At 32.1% G+C, this 26,016-nt stretch overlaps 1 protein-coding gene across 10 annotated transcripts in view; it reads right to left on the bottom strand.

The window, feature by feature from the left end:
* Nucleotides 1–3,790: 3,790 nt before the first annotated feature.
* LOC105198543 (disco-interacting protein 2) overlaps nucleotides 3,791–26,016 on the bottom strand; it is a 71,180-nt gene continuing 48,954 nt past the window's right edge. For 7 of the 10 annotated variants that reach the window (XM_039459201.1, XM_026138957.2, XM_026138956.2 and 4 more), the window contains 11 exons: nucleotides 23,582–24,086; nucleotides 22,171–22,507; nucleotides 21,167–21,980; nucleotides 20,651–21,081; nucleotides 20,284–20,515; nucleotides 17,436–17,566; nucleotides 15,157–15,543; nucleotides 13,822–14,157; nucleotides 13,127–13,423; nucleotides 12,072–12,628; nucleotides 10,959–11,211 (listed from right to left, as the gene is read on the bottom strand). In XM_039459201.1, coding sequence (XP_039315135.1) covers nucleotides 10,959–11,211; nucleotides 12,072–12,628; nucleotides 13,127–13,423; nucleotides 13,822–14,157; nucleotides 15,157–15,543; nucleotides 17,436–17,566; nucleotides 20,284–20,515; nucleotides 20,651–21,081; nucleotides 21,167–21,980; nucleotides 22,171–22,507; nucleotides 23,582–24,086 — 4,280 coding nt within the window. Of the gene's footprint in view, nucleotides 11,212–12,071; nucleotides 12,629–13,126; nucleotides 13,424–13,821; nucleotides 14,158–15,156; nucleotides 15,544–17,435; nucleotides 17,567–20,283; nucleotides 20,516–20,650; nucleotides 21,082–21,166; nucleotides 21,981–22,170; nucleotides 22,508–23,581; nucleotides 24,087–26,016 lie in introns of all 10 variants that reach the window. The other 3 variants (XM_026138958.2, XM_026138954.2, XM_039459198.1) reach the window with 3 other exon arrangements.

Below are 26,016 nucleotides of genomic sequence, written 5' to 3'. Positions count from 1 at the left end.
TTAGACCGGACGCTCTTCGTTACGTGCCGCAAGTCCTACCGTAAACATTGTTTACACATTATCAACATTCTCGAAATTTCTCTGGGATGATGAGACCTTTCGTGCATCATCCGCTGTGCCATAACTTTTAGATAAGAAATAATTCTTCAACCTCTTATCAAAATTATTCCGATAGGACTTTATTATCTGTCACATCTTTCTCAATCACACACTGAATTCTTATTTACTTTCCTAGAAATTAAAAAAGTTTTTCCTTCAAAATTAAATAAATTTTTACTTTTGACATTAGGATAGATGATCCTGACGTAAGAAATTGTGAAAAAGATAAGGTCCAATCAGACTGGAAACATTCGTTCTTATTTAATCAACTAACACCTCTCAGAAGATATTATGGTAAATCACCGAAAATATCTTTACCACAAAAATGTTCTCTAGCAGGTCGATCAGAACCAGCGTTTAATTGCAGGTCTCACATGTATTTGCTGTAAAAGCACAAACATTATCGATACGTGCCGTTTATTATTCTTTAGGAGAAATGGACAGTCAGCTACGATGAGAAAAAAAGTTAACTTGACTAGAAAACTTCGCCCATTTTAGGCGACCCTAGCGTATGTTTACTCATTTGTAAATAATAATAGAAGTATTAAAGTTTTTAAAGGTATTAAATAGTTTTAGATCCTCAAACCTCTCTAGAAAGCAGTTTAGGTATTTTAAAATGTTGTTTTACTCGTCCGATTGCTCAGCATCAGAATTGTCAAGGCAAAATATATTATTAACATCCTTAGAAGAGTTGTGTCTTCAACAAAATATTTTTGTTTTACGTTTACCATGACGATATGACGCACGCCCAAATATGTTCAAACCATAGACATACATAAGATAGAACCTGCATTCACCCATTCAATTCGTCTAAAAGGTGAAGTTGACAGAACGGAGGCAAATTGCGGGGAACGCTGTCCTTTCTTACGCGCGCATTATTGACAGAAGTTCTTAGAAATAAAAGACAGCTAACTAGAGAATCAGATGAACAAAGACTTCTCCGCATTTTGCTTCTCGCTCCGTTCTATCATCTTCACATATACAATATAGCTAATGCTAGGTTCATCTCATATGTCTACGGTTTAAACAATAATTAAACTACGCCAAAAAGTATACAGTATTTTTTGTTACTACCGAATAGCCCTAGCGCAAAGGTGCCCTAGAGATGCAGATATAATCTTTGTGGAGATGACAGAGAGGATAAAAAAAGGTTTCAGAAGGTTCTTTATAATTGTACATAATAAAAAAACTATCGGTTAATTAAAAGCATCCTACAAGCATAAGTATCAAAATTAATATACCTCATATATCACATTAATGATGTCGTAACACTCGCAGCTGTTGGCACTTATGCAGTTTTAATATATTCTAGCTTTATGTTCTATTTGATGACGTATATCTCGTGCTCGTTTATCGCATTGCGCGTTTACCTAGCGCCAGACATTACCGCGTCTTTTGATATGTACGCGAAGGACTCGAATTTATATAACAAAATGGGCGAAATTCTTTTTCAACCTGATTAAATTCCTTCAATTTTAGTATTTATATATTTAAATCAAATATATAAATACTTGAACTAATGTTCTAGTACTTTGTGTATTCAGGTAGACAAATATCTAACTATTTAAACCGAAAAAGTTTAATCAAGTTAAAAAATTTAGTCAAGTTAACAACTTTTTTTCTAACAATCATTGTAATATCCTATTTCTGTAAAACATTCAAATATTACGACCCTCAAAGAACTGATTGTGAGAGATCAAGAAAGTCGACCTGGACCGTTCCTCTTCTATTGAGAGAACCAATATTTCACTTACAAATTTAAGAAATTAATGAATTTATTAATAATGATACTAATAATATTAAGACATATCGTGTTGATTACTTTAACAAAGATTTGCCTTGTTTACCAAAGAAAATCTATCTTGAGTTCAAGTTCAGTTCTCGTGAGTATCTCAAAATAAACAAACGTTTCAACTTAGCATATTACTATATTGGAATCTAGCTTACATAATCTTCTCTAATTATAGTAAATTAAAGCATTAAAATTAAAAAGTGGTTTGTTTCTAATTGAGAATTTATTTAAATCAAATTTAGATTTAATATACGTACAGTATAACGATAGTATAACATTTGTTGAAATCTAGTAAATAAATTTTTAAAATATTAAATCCGAATCTTTCAAGTTTAAAAATAATATTTTAATAAATATTTGTTTAAATTAACATTTTCAAAATTACGGAAATAATAAACAAGTTACTCTTATATAAGATACAGGATAAAAGAAATTATGGTTCTAGTACAGAAATACAATATGAACCTATTATAGTCGTTTAGTCAAGTATGGATGTGTAAAGGAAAAAATTGTAAACCTAGTCTCTTCATGATTTTGTAGCTGAAATAATAAAGTATCTATTTAATGAATAAGTTACTTATATGAGATATATTTTAAAATTTTTATACACATTTGAGAAAATGTATATGTATCTCGGAACAAAATTATATCCGACAAAAACAAAAAAATATTAAATTGAAGAAATAGCACATTTGCAAGACTCATAATCCAGAGGTCATGGAAATTCTATAATACTAGAGCGAATGTGTTTTCATAAGATATATAGAGCATTAAATCAATTTAAATATCCAATTTCAGGTGAAATCATGATACATTAACGGCCTGTGATACAACTTCTATAATCTTCGATAAATAATAATTCAAAGTCCTGAGTAAACATTTATCATACTGCAGAAAATACTTTCTGTAAATTATGAATGACTTTTTATAAAAATTATTTCTCAAAATTAAATTAGTATTGCTAAAAAATTTATAAAAAATAATATCAATAAGCATTTAAGTAATTTTTGTAATTAGAGAATAATTCATTTAATAAGAAACTTATGTTCTTTAAATAAATAATTCCCTTATTTTAAGAAAATATAATCACAGTTGTTTACAAACACATAGTTTAATAAAATTAAGGAAAATTTCTTATTTTTTTAGTATATTTTTTTAGTGTAGACATGTTCCTTCAGTTATTGTTTAATATTATTATATTCTCATTAATTGTGACAATACTGCGTAGGAAAGAACTTGAAATAGTTTTAGTGACTAAAATAATTTTTCTGATAAAAATATGTGTAAACACCTGCTCAATTATTGTCTAGAATTAATTAAACATTCAAATTTTTTAATCAATTAAACAGTCAAACACAATAGTCATGTTTATTGACAAATTTATAGTTGCTGATACGATTTTTTCTCTGATGTAGGAAAATCTGTCGAGGTGCTCATTGAGTAATGTACGATATTACAATGAAGGATAACAATGCGTTAGACGTATCTTCGAACGCCATCGCAAATTGTTATCGATTGGTCAATAAAGAGCACAGATGATTACGAGCGTTAAATTGTCAATGATATCGTCTCGATCAGCTGATTTCTTACAATTCTCGATACTCGAATTAGCTTCTGCTCTGATCATACCGTTAACACTCTTTGATTAACAAAGTCCTCTGCCTATATAAATCAATTACGAAACAATAATATTGGATTTAAACGCCAAATATCCTTTAAATAAAATCCCTAGCTTTACCTTGCTGATTTATCACTTCCAGAGTTTATCTTCCCGCCGGACATTTTTTTCGGAATGGCTCACGTTCCGAGATGAGTATGACATCAGACTGAAGAAATGCATGGATCGTATACAGAGGGATTAAGGACCGAACGCCGTCGAAGATGGTATGAACAAATGAGTATTAATATGTCCGTTTAATGTGATACATGAGGCATGATGATACTATCGGCTTGGTAAAGACAGTGACCATTATATTATTCGTGATGATAATAATAATATAATAATATATATAATATGTATATAATATATATATAGTTCAACGTACAAACTATACCTTAATAAATTCTAACGCAGGGCGTTATTTTATATACACAGCCTTAGACCACTCGTGCTGGCCTAGGTTCCGATTCACAGATTGGCTCCAGGTAGATTCGATTTCTAAGATTGGAGCTTAGTTCAGGGGACTGACCGCGGATCCCGCGTCCTACGTGCAACTGCAGATCCTCTTTTTCTTCGACTCTCGACCTTTTCAACGTCGCGACGCACTTCGACACGCTATGCTACAATCCTATTAACTAATTATCGACATTTATACATAGTACAACCACGTTTCTCACACGCACACTCGCACGTACGCCACGCATTCGCGCATGTATTCCAATCTGCACTAGTAGGATTACGCGAGGACCCTTTAATTGAGGAGTTCTCTAGCTCATCTGGTGCTCATCGGTCATGCTCGTCCGATATGAGAACATAGCGATTACGTATAAAATCAACCGAAATTGTTATTGGTATTATATAGTGGCACGTAAAATTTTAATATAAAACTCTTTTCCAAGTTGCATAGTGATTGTATAGTGATTAATTGCGGTCGATTATCTGTATGCATCATAGTATAAATGGTTATTTATATATCGCATCGTGTATACTTTATCTTGACCCAGATTCAAAATTACCTTATAGTTTTGAGCGCGACTAAGGGTATTCCTCCTAAAATTAAAGGTACTTGACAGAAATAACATTTCCGACAATCTTATACAAAACATAAGATCAATCCGTTAACGCCCAACGGTTTGTTAAACGTTCCTCGTTTCTCGATTCTTCTATTTTCATTTTTCTAAAAATTTTGCTTTAAGAATTATGGTTATATAATTGTTCAGATTTTTTTCAAAATTCGTGTATAATTTTACAACATTTTAGAAAATTTCTCGTATTTTTTTTTATACAAATGGGAATAATTTTCAAAAGTATTAAAAAAGTCGACATATTTTCTAGAATTCTTTGTACACTAAGAAAAAAATGTATAGGTGAATTCTGAAATATTTTAAGATTTCTTATTCTACGATTTCGAGAGAAAACTTATGAAATCTGAAAAGATACTTTCACGATACATTAAAAAAAAAAATCTTCGTAAATTTAAAACATAAAGAATTCCTAAAAATATTATGAGAGATTATGAGAATTTTTTTCATCAGGGATCTTTTCATCTTTCGAATCAAGTTATTAATTACTACAAAATTTTAAGTGAAAAAGATTTTGGGCGCTAATGAATCAATTGCACATGCAGATGCTTTGATACAATGTTTATGAGAATAGTACGCAAGGAGACTTTATAAGAATCCGTGAGGATCCAATACGTTACATCAATGCTCCGCTTAACCCTTTCGCCTTTTAACAGCCTACGATTGTGTTTACTATAGTTTTCTCTCTATAGTTTTAAAAGACATGCTTGCAAAGTTCTTATAAAACATTCACATATATAATCGCGCGTGCGAAAGAGTTAAATGTTAAGCGTGATTATATCTGTAACCACAAATCCATTAAGTCAACGATTTGTTACAATCGACATTATTACAGCTATAATAACTAATAACACCTGGTCTCATTTAATGTAAAAAGTCATTCATTGCACATTCCAATTTTTCTTCGGGAGGTATCTGCGTATCATAATTTCTTCCACGCACGGAAAGAGAGAAATTGATTGATCTTATTACAAGCTCGATACAAAATATCTCAAAATCCAGATCTTTGCTAAGGATCGTCGACTGCCCTAGAGAAAATATTTGCATTAGTTTGACTCTTTCTCCACGATTAATATTCCATATAATTATATAAACGTCACATATACTAATAATAAGAAGAAAAAGTTGTCAACTTGGCTAAATTTGTCAACTTTGATAAAATTTCTTCAGTTAAATTATATATTTAAATCAAATTGACAATTTTAGTCAAATTGATAACTTTTTCTTCTCAATGTATAAACTTTTTTTCAGGAGAAGTGTTTTCCGCTTGAAAAAGTTAAACTCTGAATTTCGAGACAATATTATAATGCATCTGCGTCGTAAAATTTGAAATTTATGATTGAATTAAAATCTATAGTAAGGGAGAGACTATAAAATTCGTACCTAAGTAAATAAGAACAAAATGTGTGATTGTTTTCAGTTAATCGTTATTCGGTTAAAACATTGCGTTGTTATTTAAGCACAATTGCACCAATACTATTAACCATACATAATTAATTTGTTTTAGAAAACTTGCTAAAAATACAAATTTCTAATTTCTCTTAAAGAGGAATCCATCTGTACAGTAGGTACGTCAAAAATTGCAGATACAATCAAGAACAAGATGAGATCAATTATGAGTAAATAGCTAAGATAAATATTTGTGCTATTAAATTGTATTTTTCTCTGTTTACATTATGATTATGATTATAATGATAATTATAATGATAATAGTTATATTATAATAAATTAGGACTTAAAAGAAGCAACGAAATGGTAAAAATTTTAATGGACAATTAACTGGAACTATTAGTGCAATCGAGCCTGTGCAATACGGCTATTTACGAGCGTGTATTTTTTCCGTGCGTAAAAGTGCACAAGTAACGCAGAGTAACATGGCACGAAAGCTTAACAACGAAGAAGACAGGAAATAAAAATAAACGAAAGAGTACGTAAGAAAGAAAACGTGAACGAATGCAAAATAGGGGAAGCATGTGGGAGGAGAGACATCTCTTTCTCACATTACGTATTTACAAAAAGCCGCTTGTGTATAGCCGTCAAGAGTCTGGGCACGATTAGTCAATCGTCATATGCAGGTGCTTATGAAGCCACGTGTGTATATTGCACTGAAAAATAACGACGAAACTGTCGCCGATACTTGCAATTGCTAGTAGACGCTCGGTCGCATTTTCGCGTAAGTGTCGTAAATAGCTCACGACACATGAAGGTGTCGAATTTAAATACGTTATACGCTATGTTAACTAAGGCAGAATTAAACTTTTTGTTTCAAATCTTATTTCCTTCGTAAATTAAGAAGATTTTCCAGCATAAAAAAAAGGAAAAACAACTTTATTAAAATATATATTTTAACATAGAAGCTTTTACCATCTTCAAAATAAGTAATGAAATCAATTTAAATAACGATAATTTGTTATTTAAAAATATTTTCTTTATAATATTGAGAAATATTGATGTAAAAAAAATAAGAAAAAATTATTGAACATTAAAATTCGCTTTTGACCGATTAGCCATTTTCTCAATTTAAATGTGTTAAAAAAAAAAATCTTTGTAATAATGATCCATAAAGTCAATATGAATATCCATAAAACTTATTTAGAACATTATTTTGAAAAACTATACAGGTAAAAAATTTGAAAAATTTTGAATATGCTGTATGTTCATCATAAACTTATTCTCAAAATTTGATCAAGTTTTTATATGAAAAGACTGGAGGAGACTTCTTAAATTCGATTAAGTTAACAATTGAAAAGAAAAAGTGCAATAGGCAACATGATTATCAATAAAGACAGAAACTTGTATAAAAAAAGCGGTAATTAAAAAAAATTATGTTTCTCCAATGAGGTAATATTCGCAATTACTGCCAGTCTTCTGCGCGCGACATAAATACACATGTAATTATTATAATCGCGATTTTTCATAATGATCACGAGTCATATGCCATATATGTTGTCATACATTTAAAAAGATTTAAATTAAAGAGCTATCAACAACTGTACATATCTGTAGAAAAGATCCGTGAGTGAAAAAAAAAGTTGTAAGAGAAATCAATCGCGATCGACTTCCGGGCTTTACGTTTCACTTTTATAAATAAAGTCTGTTAAAAAGAAAGAAAAAAGAGAGAGAGAGAGAGAGATCCTCCTTTACACTAATCATGCATTACTGCAAAAGTTCGATCAGTTTGCATATAAAATTGTTTGAATGTATTTTGTACAAAATGCTAATATCGAGTTTTTCTCGCGTTAAATTTTCCCATTTAGATTTTTATCTTCCTTTTTACAAAAAAGACTTCTCTAATCTTATCTTTGTGTCTAATTGTAAATATAGGCCATGCAATCCGATTGATTCCGATTTTCTGACATACGCGTATGTACGACTAAAATGAAGGGAAGATAAGTAACAGCCCTAAAGTCGACATTACACGCAAAATATCTACGTTTTTATACACGAGTTTGAGCTAGTTCCATAATTATATATTCGTTTGTGCGGACGAGATTAGGGGAATTAAATATCCGACCGACCAGATTCCGAATGATCATTAAATTCGATTGCTACTCAATCTAAAAACACGTACAACAATCATAAAAAACGATTGTAAACGAATATTGTCGAAAATCCTCGTGACGAAATCCTTCGTTGTTCTCGTCGACGAGAGGGGCTGTTTTTCGCAGCGAAATTGTAACTAATGTAGAAATACATCAGGATTTTGCTTTTCTCTTTTGCGCACGCTATTATACAACGTACAAAGACTTTGACTCGAAATGTACAAAACTGCGATTTTGTGCCTGTCGTCTGATAGGACGAAAAATTTTCACGCATCCGTCAGTTCGCAGATATGCAAGGATCGAATGCCGAGATTAAATATCATCACTGTGCGGTTTCAATATTGTAAAAATGAATTACAAAACTGTTAATAGTCGGAGGATGCAGGGGATGAATATTTCGAACGATAAAATGTTGCCGGATATCGAAGCGCTGATAAGAATTTATATTTACCGATTCTACTATTTAACATCGACCGTATGATTTGTCATCGATCATTTTTATTATATATAATATACGTAAAGTAATACTGATTTTTCAATTTAATGAGTTCCAAGAATTTGTGGCAGTCGGATTTTAAAAGTGTTTAGACTTTGCACATACATACCTTTTGTCAATACTTGCTGGAATGCATTAACATTCCTTAACGCATGCAGTAGAACTCCATTAATCACAATATTTACTTACTTTACAACTTCAATTTTTTATTCGTTTGCCCCAATAACGAATCTTGTGCGTAGATAAGCAATTAAAACGGATTAAAAAATCTAACAAATTTTGAAAAAATTTATTCAAACAAAACAGATTATAATATTTTGTTTCTCTTTTTTATTTTCCGTTTTTATCTAAACTTTTTATATCAAAATTAAAAAAAAACATTTATTAGAAATTAATTTTTACATAAATCTGATACTGTTACAAAAAATCATCGCACCACCAATTAAAAAAATCATTTTAAAGCTTAGAAAGCCTATTTTAAAATAACTTTTGCTAATTTTTGTCTGATGTTCTATCAAACTACGACAGCACAATAACAATAATTGAATAAATCAATTTTTAACTTTATGTAATTTATTAAGAAACAAAATATCGTAAAAACAAAACTAAAAGATAGATTCAAAACCCTATCTTTCTACTTTAAAATGTATTTGTGAAAATTTCTCTACGATTTTTTTCACCGAGATACTTTCCAGTAAACAAATTGATAGCAAATTATCACCAAGTTTGTATCAAACTCGTTCAAAGAGTTTTGCAAACAAATCTGTGCCATTTGTGTTAGCAATAAGCTCGAGTTTTGTTGGCAAAGTCTGCGTACAGAATCTAACAGTAAATTGGCAATAAAAATCAAAAAACTTTACATAGTATTATCTGACAACAAATTAGCGACAAAAACTGAATAAAATCTGCGCAACGCTATCTGACAATTAATGGGCAAACGTTGCATAGCGTTACACAATCCTGTTTTGCACTAAGCACACACATAAACAATACAAAAACATGACATGTTTCGATTACCATTATCTATATGACTGTCTTGGCAAAAAATTTTCGGCACTTTGTTATTGCCTTTTGAAAGATAGTGACCAATTAAAAATCCAATATTGTTCTCTAGATAAATTTGAACGTGAACCTTCGATAGAGAGCAGATGCGCAACTCTTACGCCACGATCATCACAAACTTCTTTAACTCGTTACATATCGTACTTATATAGTTTAAGTATAAGAAAAAAGAGTATAAAAAAAAACTAGCCTTTGCAAATTTAATTGTAAATTTCTCAAAATTATGATATGATGAAATAATTTGGAAATTCATATTTAGCATAAAAAAACTATAAGAAAAAATAGTTTTATTCTGAAGTTCAAAAAGTCATTTTTTTATTAAACTGTGTAATGCTCCGTTGTTAACAACAATCTGACAAAAACACTGCACTAGATATATTTGCTCAGTTTCTGTTGCCATTCTTATCAAATTACATTGCGTAAATTTGGCTCAATTTTTGCCATTAATCTGCTCTCTGATAGTAAAAATACCCATTTTCCCATAAGTTGCTGTAAAAATGACTGTTTTCTAACAAGATACACAAATAAAATAGTGTAACACTATGTCCAACTATGACACAGTATTACATTGAGCAAAGTGCCCAACACGCACGTGGCATCCATCCGGAAACCCTGTCGGTTAACAGTATTACATTGCTCGATACTGTAAAAAAGTATGTAAAATATGTCAGTGTTATTAACTTTCAAAATATTTTATGTTTAACATGCGCTAATTACGTTCATTTATAATATGAACATATTCGAAGTTGTATATAAAAAGATTATTGTTCAGTCATTAGTGTACCCTAAATTAAGTCTAGAGTTCTAATTGTGTTCCAACAAAAACCTTACACAACAGAACACAGTGTGACTTTGATGTATCTTAACTAGAAAACAGCGTATGTCAGCAAATTTCGTTATATATTTCTAGCATTTTGTTAACGTTTCTGATGAATCAAATTTTATAAATTTGTATCCTTCTTGCAAACAAAATTTATATCAAGATTTTGCAAAGTCAAGCAAAATCAAAAGCAAGCTAAAAATCGATCAGAATGTGAAACACATGCCGAACTCTAAAATAAAGTAGAAAAAAGCTATAATATCTTGTTAAAATCATCGTTATTTGGAGCAAACTGTCTTCGCGAATGAAGTTCCACTGCTTTAATACATCGGATAAGAATTGTCGGCGAGGAGGAGGGCGGAATACGGAGAAGGTGACAATTTTTTCTCGCACATCCGTACGCGTTCACATATTGTACGCCACGTAAATAGGATCGAGCTGATCCGCAAGAAAGCCGTCGCGTAGATGCATTCGTTGCTTCTCACCACGCGAATTAATGGGTACCACACCGGGGTCCACTACGACTACCACGCCGACCACCAAATGATGTTCCTCGAGCACAGCGCTCGTCACCAAAGCTACGAGATCGAGTGCCTCGCTCTCGCTACCGTCCAATTCTACCACTACCACTAGAAGGTTGGTCCATGTGAACACAGCGCTGAAAAAAAATAAAATGTTCGATTTTAGTAACAAATTATCAGTACAAATATTAAAAGAATACAAGTATCCCTCTACTTACAACGTTCTGAGACTTCAATCAAATTAATTGTAAGTCGAACAGCATTTGTATCTCATATAAATAAAACATTAATTATGCAAAATAATTATTTTATTATTGTACAAACGATTATAGACTTCTATTTAGGAGATAAAAAAAATTTTAATATATTATATATAAATATACAGTTATATATAATTAATTTTTAAATATCTAACTTGAAAAAATTAGAGATATTTAATTGAAAAATAAAGCATATTTTTAAGAAACAAATAATATTGTTTTCTAATCATATGTTGAAATTAATCTTTGTTTTAAGTAAAATATTAATTTTATAGTAACAAATATATTAAAAATATTATATTTACATATATATAATTTTTTACTTTAACAAGTAATTAAAAACGATATTGTTCTGTTAAAAATATATCTATTTTTCTCAAAAATAACTTTAACATTTAGTATTATAAAATTAATATTTAATTTAGATTACTTAGTTAATGAATGCTGGTACATTTATATATGTTTAAAATGTGTCATAAAAAAAGCAATATAATTTCTATTTCATAAAATTATATATAATTTAAAATGGTGTTTGTAAAATAAAATGTGATTTAAAATTACGTTTATGATATAAAATTACATATAATTCAAAATGTCACTGCTATTCTTAATCTCACAATCGTGCTGCATAATTTGGTAAATCGTACATTTCTAATCGTAAGAAAATTCGTAAATCAAGATAGTCATAATTAGAGAATACCTGCATCCAAACTGAACTGGAATTTGAAAGAACTTACCATTCTGCGATTTTCTTATGACACCGCATGACACTGTTTTCGATGTCTATCGGATGGTAGCGCATACCTCGCAGTAGAATGGCTTCATCAAGGGCACCGACAACAAAGACGGCGTCATGAAGCTCCGGATCGCTCGGTACGAGATCGGCCTCGGGCGCATTATTAGTATCACCGGGCACATCGCTGATTACCGACTGCTGAACGCTCTCGGTCCTTCTTAGAAAGCCAAGATAGCCAGTCCGCGCATAAACCTCGCTTGTGTTACCAGTAACCAGTCGCGCATTGAAGTGATCAGCGTAATCGCTCTCGTCGCCATAGATAGTAAAGTAACCGCTCGCGTTATGTGAGGACTGCACCCAGATCTCACCTAGGTGCGAGTCTCCGCATTGACCCTTGGTCTCGGGATTGGCGATGATTACTTTCACACCGGGCAACAGCTTTCCCGATTCCATCAGGCACAGAGAATGCGGACTACCTCGTTCTACTAGAGAAACTCGATCGTTGCGTAATGCACGAAGATCCACGTAAACTGTCGAAGGCTCCGGACTGGATGCTCCCTATGGAGTAGAATGCATAAAATGATGTATAAGAATAGATCTTCACACAAAAGAAAAGAAAGAATATTCTTGTTCTGAGAATACTTTTATTTTCAAAATGTTAAATATTGAAATAAAATTGTATAATGTTAAATAGACATAACTTGGTTACACGAAAAAATATTGCATATACTATAATATTCAAGTAAAATATTTTGCTTGGAATTTAAAATCAAATTCTTTAAAGTATCACGAGAATAGAAGGCCTATGTCAGTCACGGCGATTCTTAGTGCCAAATAATAATTTTTAATCTGTAAAGAATGTTAAATTACAAAGTGAATGTTAAATTATATACAAGGTTTATAATCTGTCTTTACCCCAAGAATCAAATTAAATAAAATATGCTTACATACAAAGCAATGATTGTTAAATAAACTATAGTAATTTTTATTTGATACTTATGGATTTTTTTCTGTACAGAATCTATAAAAACAAATAATCTTGGTAATCAATTTTACCTGCAAGCAAATGGCAGTGTTTACTCTGCAGCCGAAAGAGGTGGAGACTGCGCGCGGACTTAGACCAAGTGCAGAGAACAACTTGCTAAAACTCGACGTTAATGCTATTCGTGGCCTCTCCTCGGCGACGACGACGCATGTTCTCACACACGCTAGACTGACGCCGCGCGCTTTGAGCGCATGAACTGAAGATCCGAGTCCTTTAGTGCACAATTCCATAACACCGTATGAGCAGAACGTGTCTCTCACTCTAGACTGGCTGACCGCCGATAACCAAAGCGCAGGATTGGCTTCCACCTGGTAACAAAATTAAGGATAAATTACACGTTTTCATATATTAAGAAAAAAATTAATTAGTTCAAGTTTGTGTTTTAAAAATAATTAAAGTTAAAAATTAAGTTATTTAAAATTAAATACGTTAAAAATTAAGAACTTTTTAACTTTATTGTTTAACTTTTAATTGTTTAACTAGTTATTATTCAATTCTGATTTTTAATAACAACTAAAATAAATAAAATATAAAAATATAATTTTATTCTCGCAACTTATGTATGTGTATCGTTTATTTAAAGTATAAATTATACAAATATATAAAAATATAAATATTAACACAATTCTAATTTCAATTTTGCAGGAATTATATGAATAATACGTTCTTAAATTTCTTCACTAAGCACAAGAATTGTGATACTTACCTCGGACGGTGGTATCAATATAGAATGATGTCCACTGTATATACTACTGAGACACCATAAGGCAAAACCAAGGCCCGAGTACGGGTCCAGACAGAGGGCAATGTGTCTAGAGGGATAAAGCTCGCACGCCAACTTCATGGCACGACACAACGAAGTGACTGCCGCGTGAGACATTTTGATGCCCGCGAGCATGCCCGTTGTCGAGACACTGAAGTCCAGATAGGCCAGCATCTCCGCGGTGGGTGCCCGATACATCACTGGTAGCTTCTTCTTTGGCATGTCGTCCATATCTAGGATCATCGGCCAACTTTTCACGTCGACCACGTTGTTTGCTTCCTACGCGAAGCAGAATACATTTATGTTAAAACCGGTTCATATTAAAATTTTTGTGTTAAATTTTCAACATATCAGACGGTTAATTTATGATGTATTGTGCTGCTCGAATATTTTGTTTTACATTAATATTCAGTATTTCTTAACGTTAAAATAATATAATTTATGGATTTAAAAAAACAAATAACAAAAATAATATAGTGTTGAAATGTAAATTCTAAAAGAAATGAATAAAATGTACGTATCAACGTATTATAAATATTGTTGATTTTTATTGAAGAAATATGCTTTCAAAATTTGTCTCCAAATTGTACCAAAATGTTACATCTTTTGTTATCTTTATTTTTTAAATAATATTTATGTTGCTTTCTAAGATATTTATTTTATTTAATATTAAATTAACATAAATCTTGATTGAATTGTTTGGAATATGTATAATAAATTTAATACAAATTTTTTAATTGTGTACGAAACAATATCAATCAAAGACAGAGTTTAGCACTATTCGAATAATTGTTATTTATTTTATTATTTAAATAAAATTTTATTCATTATTTGTATTATTCATTATTCTTTATTCGCATTATTCTTTATTTTTATCATTCACTAACTGCATTATTTTCCTTTCAATTTGTTATTATTATTTAGAAAAAAATACTAAAAAAAATGATAAAACTTGATTGCATTATCATATCAAAAATATCCGTAGTAAAAAATATTTTTTATTGCCCGAATTCATCCTAAAGGGGTAACAGTAAAATCAGAATTGAATAATTTTCCGAATAAGGAATAAAGTTTTATAAATAAAAATTAAATCTTATTTGAATAAAAATTTATTTATGATTATTCAAGATAAACAAATATTTATTAAACTAAAAAATTATTTTTTATTTATAAATTAAAATTTTATTCTTTATTCGTTATTTCTTATTCGGAAAATTACACAACTCTCATTGAACACGTAGATCTTCGTTTTTTTAATCAATGAACGTTTCCAATTACCTTTGTCTTCAACAACTTAAGGAGGTTCTGGTTAGTCAACACGAGGACGGATTTGCTGACGTCCACGATCATGCGAACGGTCGGTAGGGTCGTTTGGAGATTTTGTGGGTGAGGTGGCCTAATAGTCACCGGCACGGCACCAACGTATAAACAACCATAAAACGCGCATATCAGATCGGTACCGGGTGGGAAAATAAGTGCTACGTGGTCCCCAGTGTTGACCCTTCCTCGATCCAAGAGCAAATTCCCGATCCTCTCAGCCTTTTTGTGCAACTGCGAGCAAGACAATGAGGTAGTCACGGTGCCCTTTGCATTCAACGATGTAAATATCACATGGTCCGAAGTGCTGACAGCGCGCCATCGTAGAATTTCGGAGATAAATTGATACTGAAAGATGAATAATATATAAAGATTAAAAATTAAAGTACCCTTTTTCTTCTTTCTTCTATATAGCGTTACTTCACCAATCAACAAATAAATAAGAAATTGAACAAAATTGAAGTTAATAAACAAATAAAAACTCAATATAATTATATTTTTAAGTAAAAATATTTTACTTAAATCTATTTAAAAATTAGATCTAAAAAACAATTTTAATTTGCAATTTACTATTTAAAAGTCTTATTAATTTAACATATTTTTCGTAAATAATCATTTACAAGAATTATTCAGCGATTAATGCAGTAACCCTACATTAAGTTCATGTAGGGTCCAAAGTTGGCCGCAAAAATCCAGTGAATGTAAAAAAACAATAGTAAATTTCAATTTTTACTATTTCAGATTTTATCTAATGGAAAACTGGCTAATGGAAAAATAACTAATATATAATGCTGAAATATAATAAAATAACTTTATATAAAAATATATTTTTGCTTTAATTAATAAAATATATTAATCACTATAATTAAAAAAAAAAACCAATAAATGTTTAATACAATAGTAACAAAACCTTATAATAAGTTTTTTTTTAATTTAAATTAATATATGAAATACATTGTTAAAACAAAAAATTGCAAATATAAATGATAGTAGTACTAATGGAAGTAGATGAGACTACGTAAATCCTCAGACATCATCTAAGGAGTCGATTCTATAACCTTAACGATGTCGTTATGGTATCATTGCCCAGCTATTACGTGATACAAAAAATTTGTGCAACAATACTATAACGACATCGTTAAGGTTACAGAATCGACCCTTTAATCTAAAGAGTACCCCTGTAACTCTCATTAACAAGTCAGTTCCAGTCCAGTGTATGGGCTTTATGAACTTACTACTCAACTTCTTTGTTCTTAATACAAGCTTAATACAAGCTTTAATAGAAGTCATGGACCTATTAATGTAGCACAGCCTCTAAATTCTTTTAGACTTTTTTAGAACACAGTCCTAAGTTCTTACAGCTCTAAGTTCTTAGATTTATATAACCCTAGTTTCTTAGGCTTTAGTACAACTAATTTAATTTTCGTGATATTACATTTGTTCTTAAAAATTGTATTTTAAGTTCGGCAAATATGCGGAGCATAATTTGAGGAATCTTATAAATGTTTGTAAATTTAGTTAGAAAACATTGAGCATTAAGATCTGCTTTCGAACGGTTTAACCATTCTCATTCAAATGTATTTAGTACAACTAGTTTCTTAGAACTGATACAACTCTAGTCCTTAGACTTTGATGCAGTCTCGGAAAACATACATGAAATGTTAGAATCGACGATTAAAATCAAACCTGAAATCCGTTGATCATGAGTTGATCGTTTTTACACTATCACTAAATTTTTTTACCAATTTTTAATTTCATGAGAAAAACATTGTATCATAAGGGTTAATGGCGGGGCAATTTTATCATCTCTATCTCTTTTTCATGTTAATCAATCATTTGAAATAGAATTATTAATTGCAAATAAAAATTACCACCAAATACTTTAATTGATTATTTCATCTTGTTTTATTAGATAATTAAAATTTGTATGATCCTTCAAAATATTGTAATCTGTCTTTGTATAATAGTAATTTCTGAAGTGGTCTGTTTCAGGATTTATAAAATATTTTTTTGTTAAGTTTCTCGTGTGTATTTTTCATTTAGAAAATCTCTTCATCAATTAAATTCAATGCAAAGCAGAATATAAAAAGATTTTCTATACATTTTATTGTTTTTAATAAAAAAAAAAATTTTTACCAGTTTTCTCTAAAAAAATATCAGTAAAAATTGAATTTTACCATTAGATTTTACCAAAAAGATGCTAACTTTTACAAAATCTGAGTTTTATTGAACTTACAAACCTTTTTGGCATTATCACTATCCTCGTCTAGGACACCCATATCCCGTCCCTGCGCGGAAGCCAATCGGTTACCCTGGACAATGTTCCCTACCATAACGCTGGCCGGACCGACATCTGCAACAGAATCCCCCGCTACACGCCCCCGCACCATTCCGTTAGTAAACCAACACAAACACTCAACCCAATAATGAGTAGCTCACACACTCTCCCCTGACTGAGGCCGGAAAAAACAAAGCTCTAGAGCAATCTAGTTTTCGCCGTCGATTTTCGCCGACAAAACAAGCGTTTATGGGTTTTCAGCTCCACAGGTCTTTAACAACGCGCATTCACAATTTACTGGCTTCATGGATGTTCAAATTTAAACGTCTTTTTTTTCAATGAATCATATAGTCCAGATACAGATTCCAGATTGACTACGTTGTACATTAAAATACCAATGTGTAAAATTAAAAAGGAAAATATATAAAAAAGCATGGAATACAAGAAGATAAATAATATGGTTTTTCTAGTAATAAAATAGTCCAGTTAAATACCTCTTACTGATCATTAAAATCAATTACATTTGTACTTAATTAGAATACTACTTAGGATATTCGGAACTCAGCCAAAAGAAAGAAGGACAACTAAATGGAATAACATGCTAAGCACATAATTAACAGTATAAGAATTGTTAATAAAATACAAAATGTGACTTTGTTCTAATCTCAGTATTTTGCAACAAATGTAAATTGCAAATATTTTTCAAAGAGGTACACAACGGTCACCACATACCACACAATATCTCAAAGGAAACACAATTATATTTAATCGTTAAGAAAATTCATTTTCGTGTGTAAAATATATATGCAACAAAGGTTTAAATACTTTATATACATTTGAGTAAAGAAATACAACTAAAAAAATGGATAAATTTTTTTCTCGTCGTTCTTGTACATCTACTTTAAAATATATATGTATGAAGACACCGTGCAAGTATGTACCAGATTTCTCCCTGACGAAAACATTTTATTGAAATTGTAATAAATAATACTGAAATATTACTGAATTGCATAAAAATCTCTTTCAATGTAACCACTTTCACAAAAATTTCAAAGAGAGTTAATAAAAAATGTTAAGATATGATAACAAATTCAGTAAATTTCAAAATAAAAATAGACGCAATGTATAATAAAATTATTTAACAGAATTAATTAAAATGCAATATGTATAAACGAATCGGACTAAAGATAGTCCAAGTTTTGAAATTATAAATCAATAAATAATTTAACGCACTTTAAGATAAAAAAATCTATTAAAATATTATAAACTTACTTATTTATAATTACAATAACTTGTAAATTTAAACATTTGTATTATAAATATTGTAAATATTTAAATAAAAAAACTTTATTAAAAGCTAAATTTTGTTTGTTTCGTTTCACTTTCATTACTTTCCTATCATTTTCATTAATTTTTGTTAGAATTCATAGCATTTTAGCATATTTCAATGTTCAATTTTTATTAATAAATTTGTAAAGATTATATTTATGTTTTTACTTATATTTTTATAATTTTTAATATCATCTTCGGAATGCACAGTATTTCAATATGAAAAGTATAATTTACATCTATTGAGATATATTCAATGATATTCAGTAACTTTTATTACTTGTTTCAATTATTTCAAAATTGTTCAACAATTTCAGCGATTTATTTCCACCAAGGCTACCAACAAGTATAGGCATTTCATAATTCTATATACATAGAATTCTAGAAAAAGAAAAATTTGTAATTAATAATACATTTTTTCCTGATTTCTTGCTACTCTTCTTTCATTTTCACACACACATACATACATACATTTTCTTTCTTATTTCTCCCTTTTCTCTCTCTTCGCTTATTATTTTGGACAATTTACATACAATTCAATAAGTTTATCGAACTACTCTGACTCATATTTAAAACTCAATTTTTCATGCTAAATATAATTGTTTGATTTTTGAGTTAAATCTTTTTTTATTAAATTTGATCTCTTTTTTCATTTCATATCTCTATTAATATTTTACATTACATTCCTTATAAAAAGTTAATTTAGAAAAAAAAAAAAAAACTTTATAGTGTCCCACTTTTAAATTGCTCACTTTAAATATCACAAAAGAAATGTATTTATTATAGTTTCAAACAAAAGCTATTTGGCTGGTTTGAAAGGGGACAAATTATGATAAAAATTAATTTTCAAAAAAATCAATTTTTTAAAATCATGTGAAAAGTATCATTTTTAAAAATAAAATTATACAAAATTATATTTTGTACATAATTCCTCTAATTATTCTGGATAAAAAAATATTTCACTATAGTTATAAAAAAATCAATTTGAAGATATTTACTTAATTCTAGCATATATTTTAGCATAAAATATTAAATATCTTGTAAACTATTTATTTTTTTGATAACTACTTTACTTTTATTCACAAAATAATGAGAATACTCAATGTGTGTAAAGAAAATATACATATTCTTCAAAAAAATTATGCAATTTGCAATATGTAATTATATATCTTTTTTAAAAATTTTTATCATTATTTATTTTCTTTCAAACCATACAACTTTTGTTTGAAACTTTTTTTTTGTTGTTCTGAGATTGATATTCTATTTTTTTCTTTCTTCTGAGATATTTCGAGATGGGCAATTAAAATGGAATCATTCTCTACATAGAAAGATTTTTGTAAAGAGAAGGAAACCTCTGACATTAAAAAAAAAATATGTTTACGGACGTTTGCATGATTTTCATTATTTAAGGTTTACGTCGATACCTATCAGTCTCGAAAGATATCGACGCGATACCTGCCGACAGACTTTGCTTCACTTACCTGAATGGATTTCGCGCGGTTTTGGCAAATTGGTGACACATGTGTGAGGACAGAGGAGCACATTAGCAGGATGAAGGGCACCTTCAAGGAAGCGGCGCTTCGTTTCCGATAGATGAATGCCGCCAAGTGGCGTTTTGGGCAGATAGTTGGGTGGTACCAAGGCAAGACAATATATTCCTACCGCATGGATCGAATCAACCGCTTGCAGCACTCGAGACATCCACTGAAAGCTCTGTATAAAATGATAAGACATTTTTAAGGATACTCAAGCCGGTTTCTGATAAGCACATTTCCTTTTTAAAATAACATTTTCTCAATCTTTTTTTTTCTTTTTTTTTTGAAAGTAACTTTTAATTTCAGAACGCACCTCTTCCTCACTGCAATCAGGTCGTTGTTCAGCAACGACGCATATCCTTTCGTCTCTAAGAACTTTCACGCTAAAAACGGCGATTCTACCACGGTAAATAAATTTCATCGGTTCGACCGCCAGCACAGTGGCGATAATGTCGTCGGCATTATGTTTCCTGCCAGTCACCGTCATGAGACCGTCCCGCGATCCGCAGACAAACACAAGTCCTCCAGGACCAAGAAAACCCAACAAGCCTGAGCGTGTGTATTCTACATCACCTAAAGCGGCACCGTCGACCTGTAAGGGCGATACCTTGAAGGTATTGTTGGTAAGTCCTTGTAAGCCCCAATATTGACTACCGGTTGCCGCACTGTGCACGCAAATTTCACCCACTTCGTCAGTTTTACAAATAAATGGCTGCCCCTCCATCTTAATAACAACTACTATACCTGTGAAAAACATGAAGATAAATCGTTATTACTTGAATGATACGTCATAAAGTAAATATTCAAGATAATTAATTTAAAAACTCACTTCCAGGCATGACTTGTCCGCAATCCTGCAACGTCAATGACGTAAGAGAGTTCTCTTGATCTACTCTAACAACTCCGTAACTCAGGCCGGACATAGAGAGGACTCCACGACCAGTCGCATTCACTCCTGCGCGTCCTGGCCTTCTCACGGAAACTGTAAGAGCCTCGCTCGAGGAAGCGCACGGACAAACAGCGTCCGGCCTAAGTCCTTTGGACTGGAACACTGAGAGGAACTGATCGCAGGATGAGAGAGACCAGGGATTTGCGCCGTCCGCAACAAGTAGCAACCTCAATGACGCCAGAGAGACATCCTTGTGATCCTTAGTGGCTAACAAACCCCAGTGAAGATCTCGCGATTTTACCACCGCGACACTAGCTCGATGCTTCGTTATCATCTGCATCCAGCTGGCAGGATTGACCTTCATCAGAGCATAAGGGATAAAAATGACATGCATGCCGTTTAGCACGCTAGTCAAGGTGCTATGCCAGAGGCCGACTTCCCGTTTAAAATCCAGTACGCAGACGGCATTCTCGCCTTCGGTGTAGCCGCAGGCTTGCGTAAGAGCACGACAGTGAACCATCATCGCCGCCCTAGTAATGGTCACGCCCATCACGGAGCCGTCCTTGTCAGTAGTGTATTCGATATACGCGGGCGTGTCATCGGTGAGCCGTGGCGGCGCTAACCAGTCCTTGGGCGTTTTGCCTAAATGTTCAGTAACGAACCAGTGCAGTTTCGGCCAGCCCTTAAAAGCTACCACTTCACCAGCCGCTGTTTTTGGCAGACCTTTCAGACACGCTTCGCTAGTCAGTGCCACCTAAAAATTTTAAGATATATATATATATATATATATAGACATTAGTAATTCCCAAGGTCGAATGAGCTGTCACGTACATTAACGCAAATTGCAATGCAAATTGCACCACTGCACGGCTAATTGAACATGCAAATATTGTTGGAAAGGAATGTCGTCTGACGGTTAAGGCAAGAGACGGTGCTCCGCTTACCTGAATTCCACAGCTTCCCAAGAGAAATCCGATCTGTTGGGAACCCGCGTCACGACGGGTCAGAGGTACTTCGATGGGCACCGGCACGATGCCGGCTTGAAGACAGCCATAAAAAGCGCACATGAAGCTGATCGGATCGTTGTTCGGGTAAACCAGGGCGATTCTGTCGCCAGGTTTCAGGCAGCAATCCCCGCCGCGACTTAGAGCCTTATTCAGAAGAGTATAGGCAATCTTGTGAGAGCGACTGAGCAGTTTTCCGTATGTGAGCGTTACGCAAAGCTTGCCATTAGGATCCAGGACGGTAGCAACGGGTGCTTTGTACGTTGCCGAGCCATACCTGAACATCAAAATAGATTCCCATATAACACGTAATATAATATTAATATTCACACAGTAATATTACAATAAGATATAGCATTAATATTACAGAAATATTACACAGGTATTACAATATTAAAATATTAAAATATCCAAAAATGAATCATAATAATACAATAACGATACATCATAATTATATTAATGTGGCAGAGGAATTAAAATACTTTAATATTTTTTATATTGCAAATATATTGTAGTTGTACTTTCGTATAGAATTTATTTATGTATTATCATATATAATTTCTTTATCTTAAAGCTCAATTTTGGGGATTCACCTTCAAAAGATATCATTTCATTAAAACATAACCAAGATTAGATAGCCAATCTCATAATGCTGCGTCTTTCACTTTATCCTACAGTTTCATAATTACAAAAAATAGAACACCGCCATGTCTATCCATCAGCGGTACATCTTGCTCTTCCGTATTGTAACATTTACATGGTATTGCAGTAACATTTCAAAATCATATGTCATATCGCATATAATACAAATATTACAGAAATGTAATTGTGGCGCAGAAAGGCATGCGTCTGCTCTCTATGCTGAAATTCAAATCCCACTGATCAGAAACATCTAATTCTATTTGATCACTACCTCCCGGAAGGCAATGGCAAATCATCAAAGGTATCTTGCTATGACAACTCTTTTAAATTAAGCCGTTCGGAACCAGTGTTTAAATTGTAAGTCCCGTATACCTGTGTAAATTTTTAAAAGCGCATACCACAGAAATACGCTGAGAAGTCACCACGCTTTGACAAGAGCTAAGGGCTAGAAAGATCACAAAAATATTACATTGTGATATGTTGCGTGGTAATATTACAGTAATTGCAACTACAATATTACATTATAATATATCGAAATATTATAATTCTTCTCTAAGATTTCTATAACATTTCACTGTAATTTGTAATATTACTGTAATATTACTAATATATTACAATACTGTACAGTTCTTATATAAATCGCTGAATGCAAAAATCTCCGCTCTCCCTTTCTCGAATCATCGAAAATTCATGCGCACTGATAGCTTACCTTTGAATGGCGGCTTCGAGAGATCGTGGCAAGCCCGATGGCACCGACAATGTTTCGCCCACCGCTGATGTCATAGAACCACCTTCGGGTTTGGGAGCATTGGGATCTTTTGGATTTGCTGCAATCTCCAACTCGATGTCGTCGTCCTCATAGAACTCTGGTAGCGGTCGACGTTTCGGCCGTTTCAGCGTGTTCAATAGCTGCTGGATCTTTGCGGAGACTTTCCAGCGACCGGTGGTACCAGTATTATTCTGATCCTCGACCACATGTGCGTAACGGTTTACACGATCGGCGCCCGGTCGCCGCGTCGCTGATTGTTGCTGCCCAACTGGGGTACTGCTCGTCACATGGGTAACGTCCGGCGGTTGGATATTGCAATAGGCGTGCGGCGTGTACTCGGCGATGTCGGTGATGTCGGCACCGGGCGGCCTCCTGGCTGGCGGCCTGGGTGGTGGTGGAGTGTCACGAGCGGAACCGGTACTGCTGGTGTCCGAAAGACCAGTGCCTATCAAAATCGATAAATTACACACAAGCTTATTACACACAATTATCGAGTAACTTATTTCATACGACCATCGTCGCGTCACGCGCACGCAAGTTTCTTCACGTTTCAGCGCTCAATTCAACCATTTTTTTCATTCGTACACATGGAGGAAAAATAATGCGTATTGATTATTGGCGTGTCGTCCGGCGGAAACAGTCAAGGACGTGCGATACCAGCATTTAACGGAATCACATGCGCTTGAACCGTACACAATGCGTTTTCTTATATATATTTTTTTTCTCCCAATATATAACAAGTGTAACACAACAAATAGAAAATTTTTTCTAATCTTATACGACAAACATTAATTAATAGAGAAAAAAAACATATAAAAACAATAGAAAGATAGTAGAATTTTAACGACAAGGTATAATAAAAAATGCAAAAAGGTAGGATTAGAAGGAAGAGAACTCAGATGCGCAAGAAAAGAAAATTTAAAATAAGTAAAAATAAAGAAAAAAGTTAGACTCTGCGTATAATAAAATAATATTAGATATTAGAAACAAAAATTAAAATTTTGGAATCAGTTTCCTCAATAAACACTACAGATAAATAATAAATTACGTTGTATCTTGCACGGCACATTTATGTCTTACGTTTTATTCATATCCATTGTGCGTTACGTTTAACATTCATTGAGAAAACTGACTTTAAAATTTTAATTCACATTTCTAACATTTAATATTCCTTTATTATGCACTGAGCCTTAATTTAGTTAGAATAAGGCAGCAATATGGAAGAAATAAATAAATATTAGCCAAATAAAAAAATTATAGATGTTGTGGAGAAGAAATAGATTGTATGAAACACAACGTAGAACAATGTCATAGGACAGTTCTTTGGTTATAAAAGGCTGATTTAAAAGAATAAAAATAAAGATAAAAAAAGAAATATATAGCAAACTAGGATTAGGATTTAGACATTATAAATTTCTGGTAAAAAATTTTCTAAGAATCTTTTACACTTTCTTTAAAATAAAGATTTTTGAAAAAAATACTTATCATATAAATAAAAATACTATCAGATTTTTTAAATTACTTTCAGTAATTATAGAATAACACATATTAAAATATCAAAATTTACAAATATATGGATTACTAGAAAAATGTGACTTTTTCATATATTTTCATATCTTTCAGATTGTAAATTTTCTTTACAAATTATAGAATGAGAAATTCTTAAACTATATCAGAGTACACGTATATCAAAACTTCTAAAAAAGATGTAGATTTTTTAATAATTGCTTTGTTCATATTTTTTTCATAATTGCTTTAAAAAAAGTCTTTAAATCTACTTATGTGGATTTTAATGAAAAGATAATAAAGTGATATTTTGAAGAAAAGCGCCCAAAATTGGGCTCCAAAATCAAAATAAATAAAATACGAGGTGTGTTCAAAAAGTATCGCGAATTTTGAATTTTCGCGGGTTACGTATATTCGAATTTCGATCTTTTTGTGGCGTTATGTTGGTACTCATGTCTCTCACTTATGCCGACAAGCTCGGCCATTTTGAATGTTCACTTAATTGTTGACAGCTGCTTTGCTTGCACGTGTTTTGGATCGTCTTCGATTTTTACCTATTCAAAAAAATGGATCAAAGAACCTGTATCAAATTTTGTGTGAAAAACGAAATTAAGTGCGCGGATGCATTCCGAATGTTGACTGTGGCATACGGAGAAGCTACCTTGGACCGAAGCAACGTTTATCGGTGGTACAAAATGTTCTCAGAAGGCCGAGAAGATGTGAACGACGAAGAGCGTGCCGGACGCCCGAGCACTTCAACAACAGACAAAAAAATTAATGAAGTGGAGAAAATGGTATTGGCCAATCGTCGAATCACCGTTAGAGAAGTTGCTGAGGACCTAAACATATCGATTGGCTCGTGCCATTCG

The sequence above is a fragment of the Solenopsis invicta genome, chromosome 16 (genome assembly GCF_016802725.1).
Source record: "Solenopsis invicta isolate M01_SB chromosome 16, UNIL_Sinv_3.0, whole genome shotgun sequence".
NCBI classification, from domain to species: Eukaryota; Metazoa; Arthropoda; class Insecta; order Hymenoptera; family Formicidae; genus Solenopsis; species Solenopsis invicta.
The sequence above is the reverse complement of the archived record's forward strand: the minus strand, read 5'-3'. Positions and strand labels throughout refer to the sequence as shown.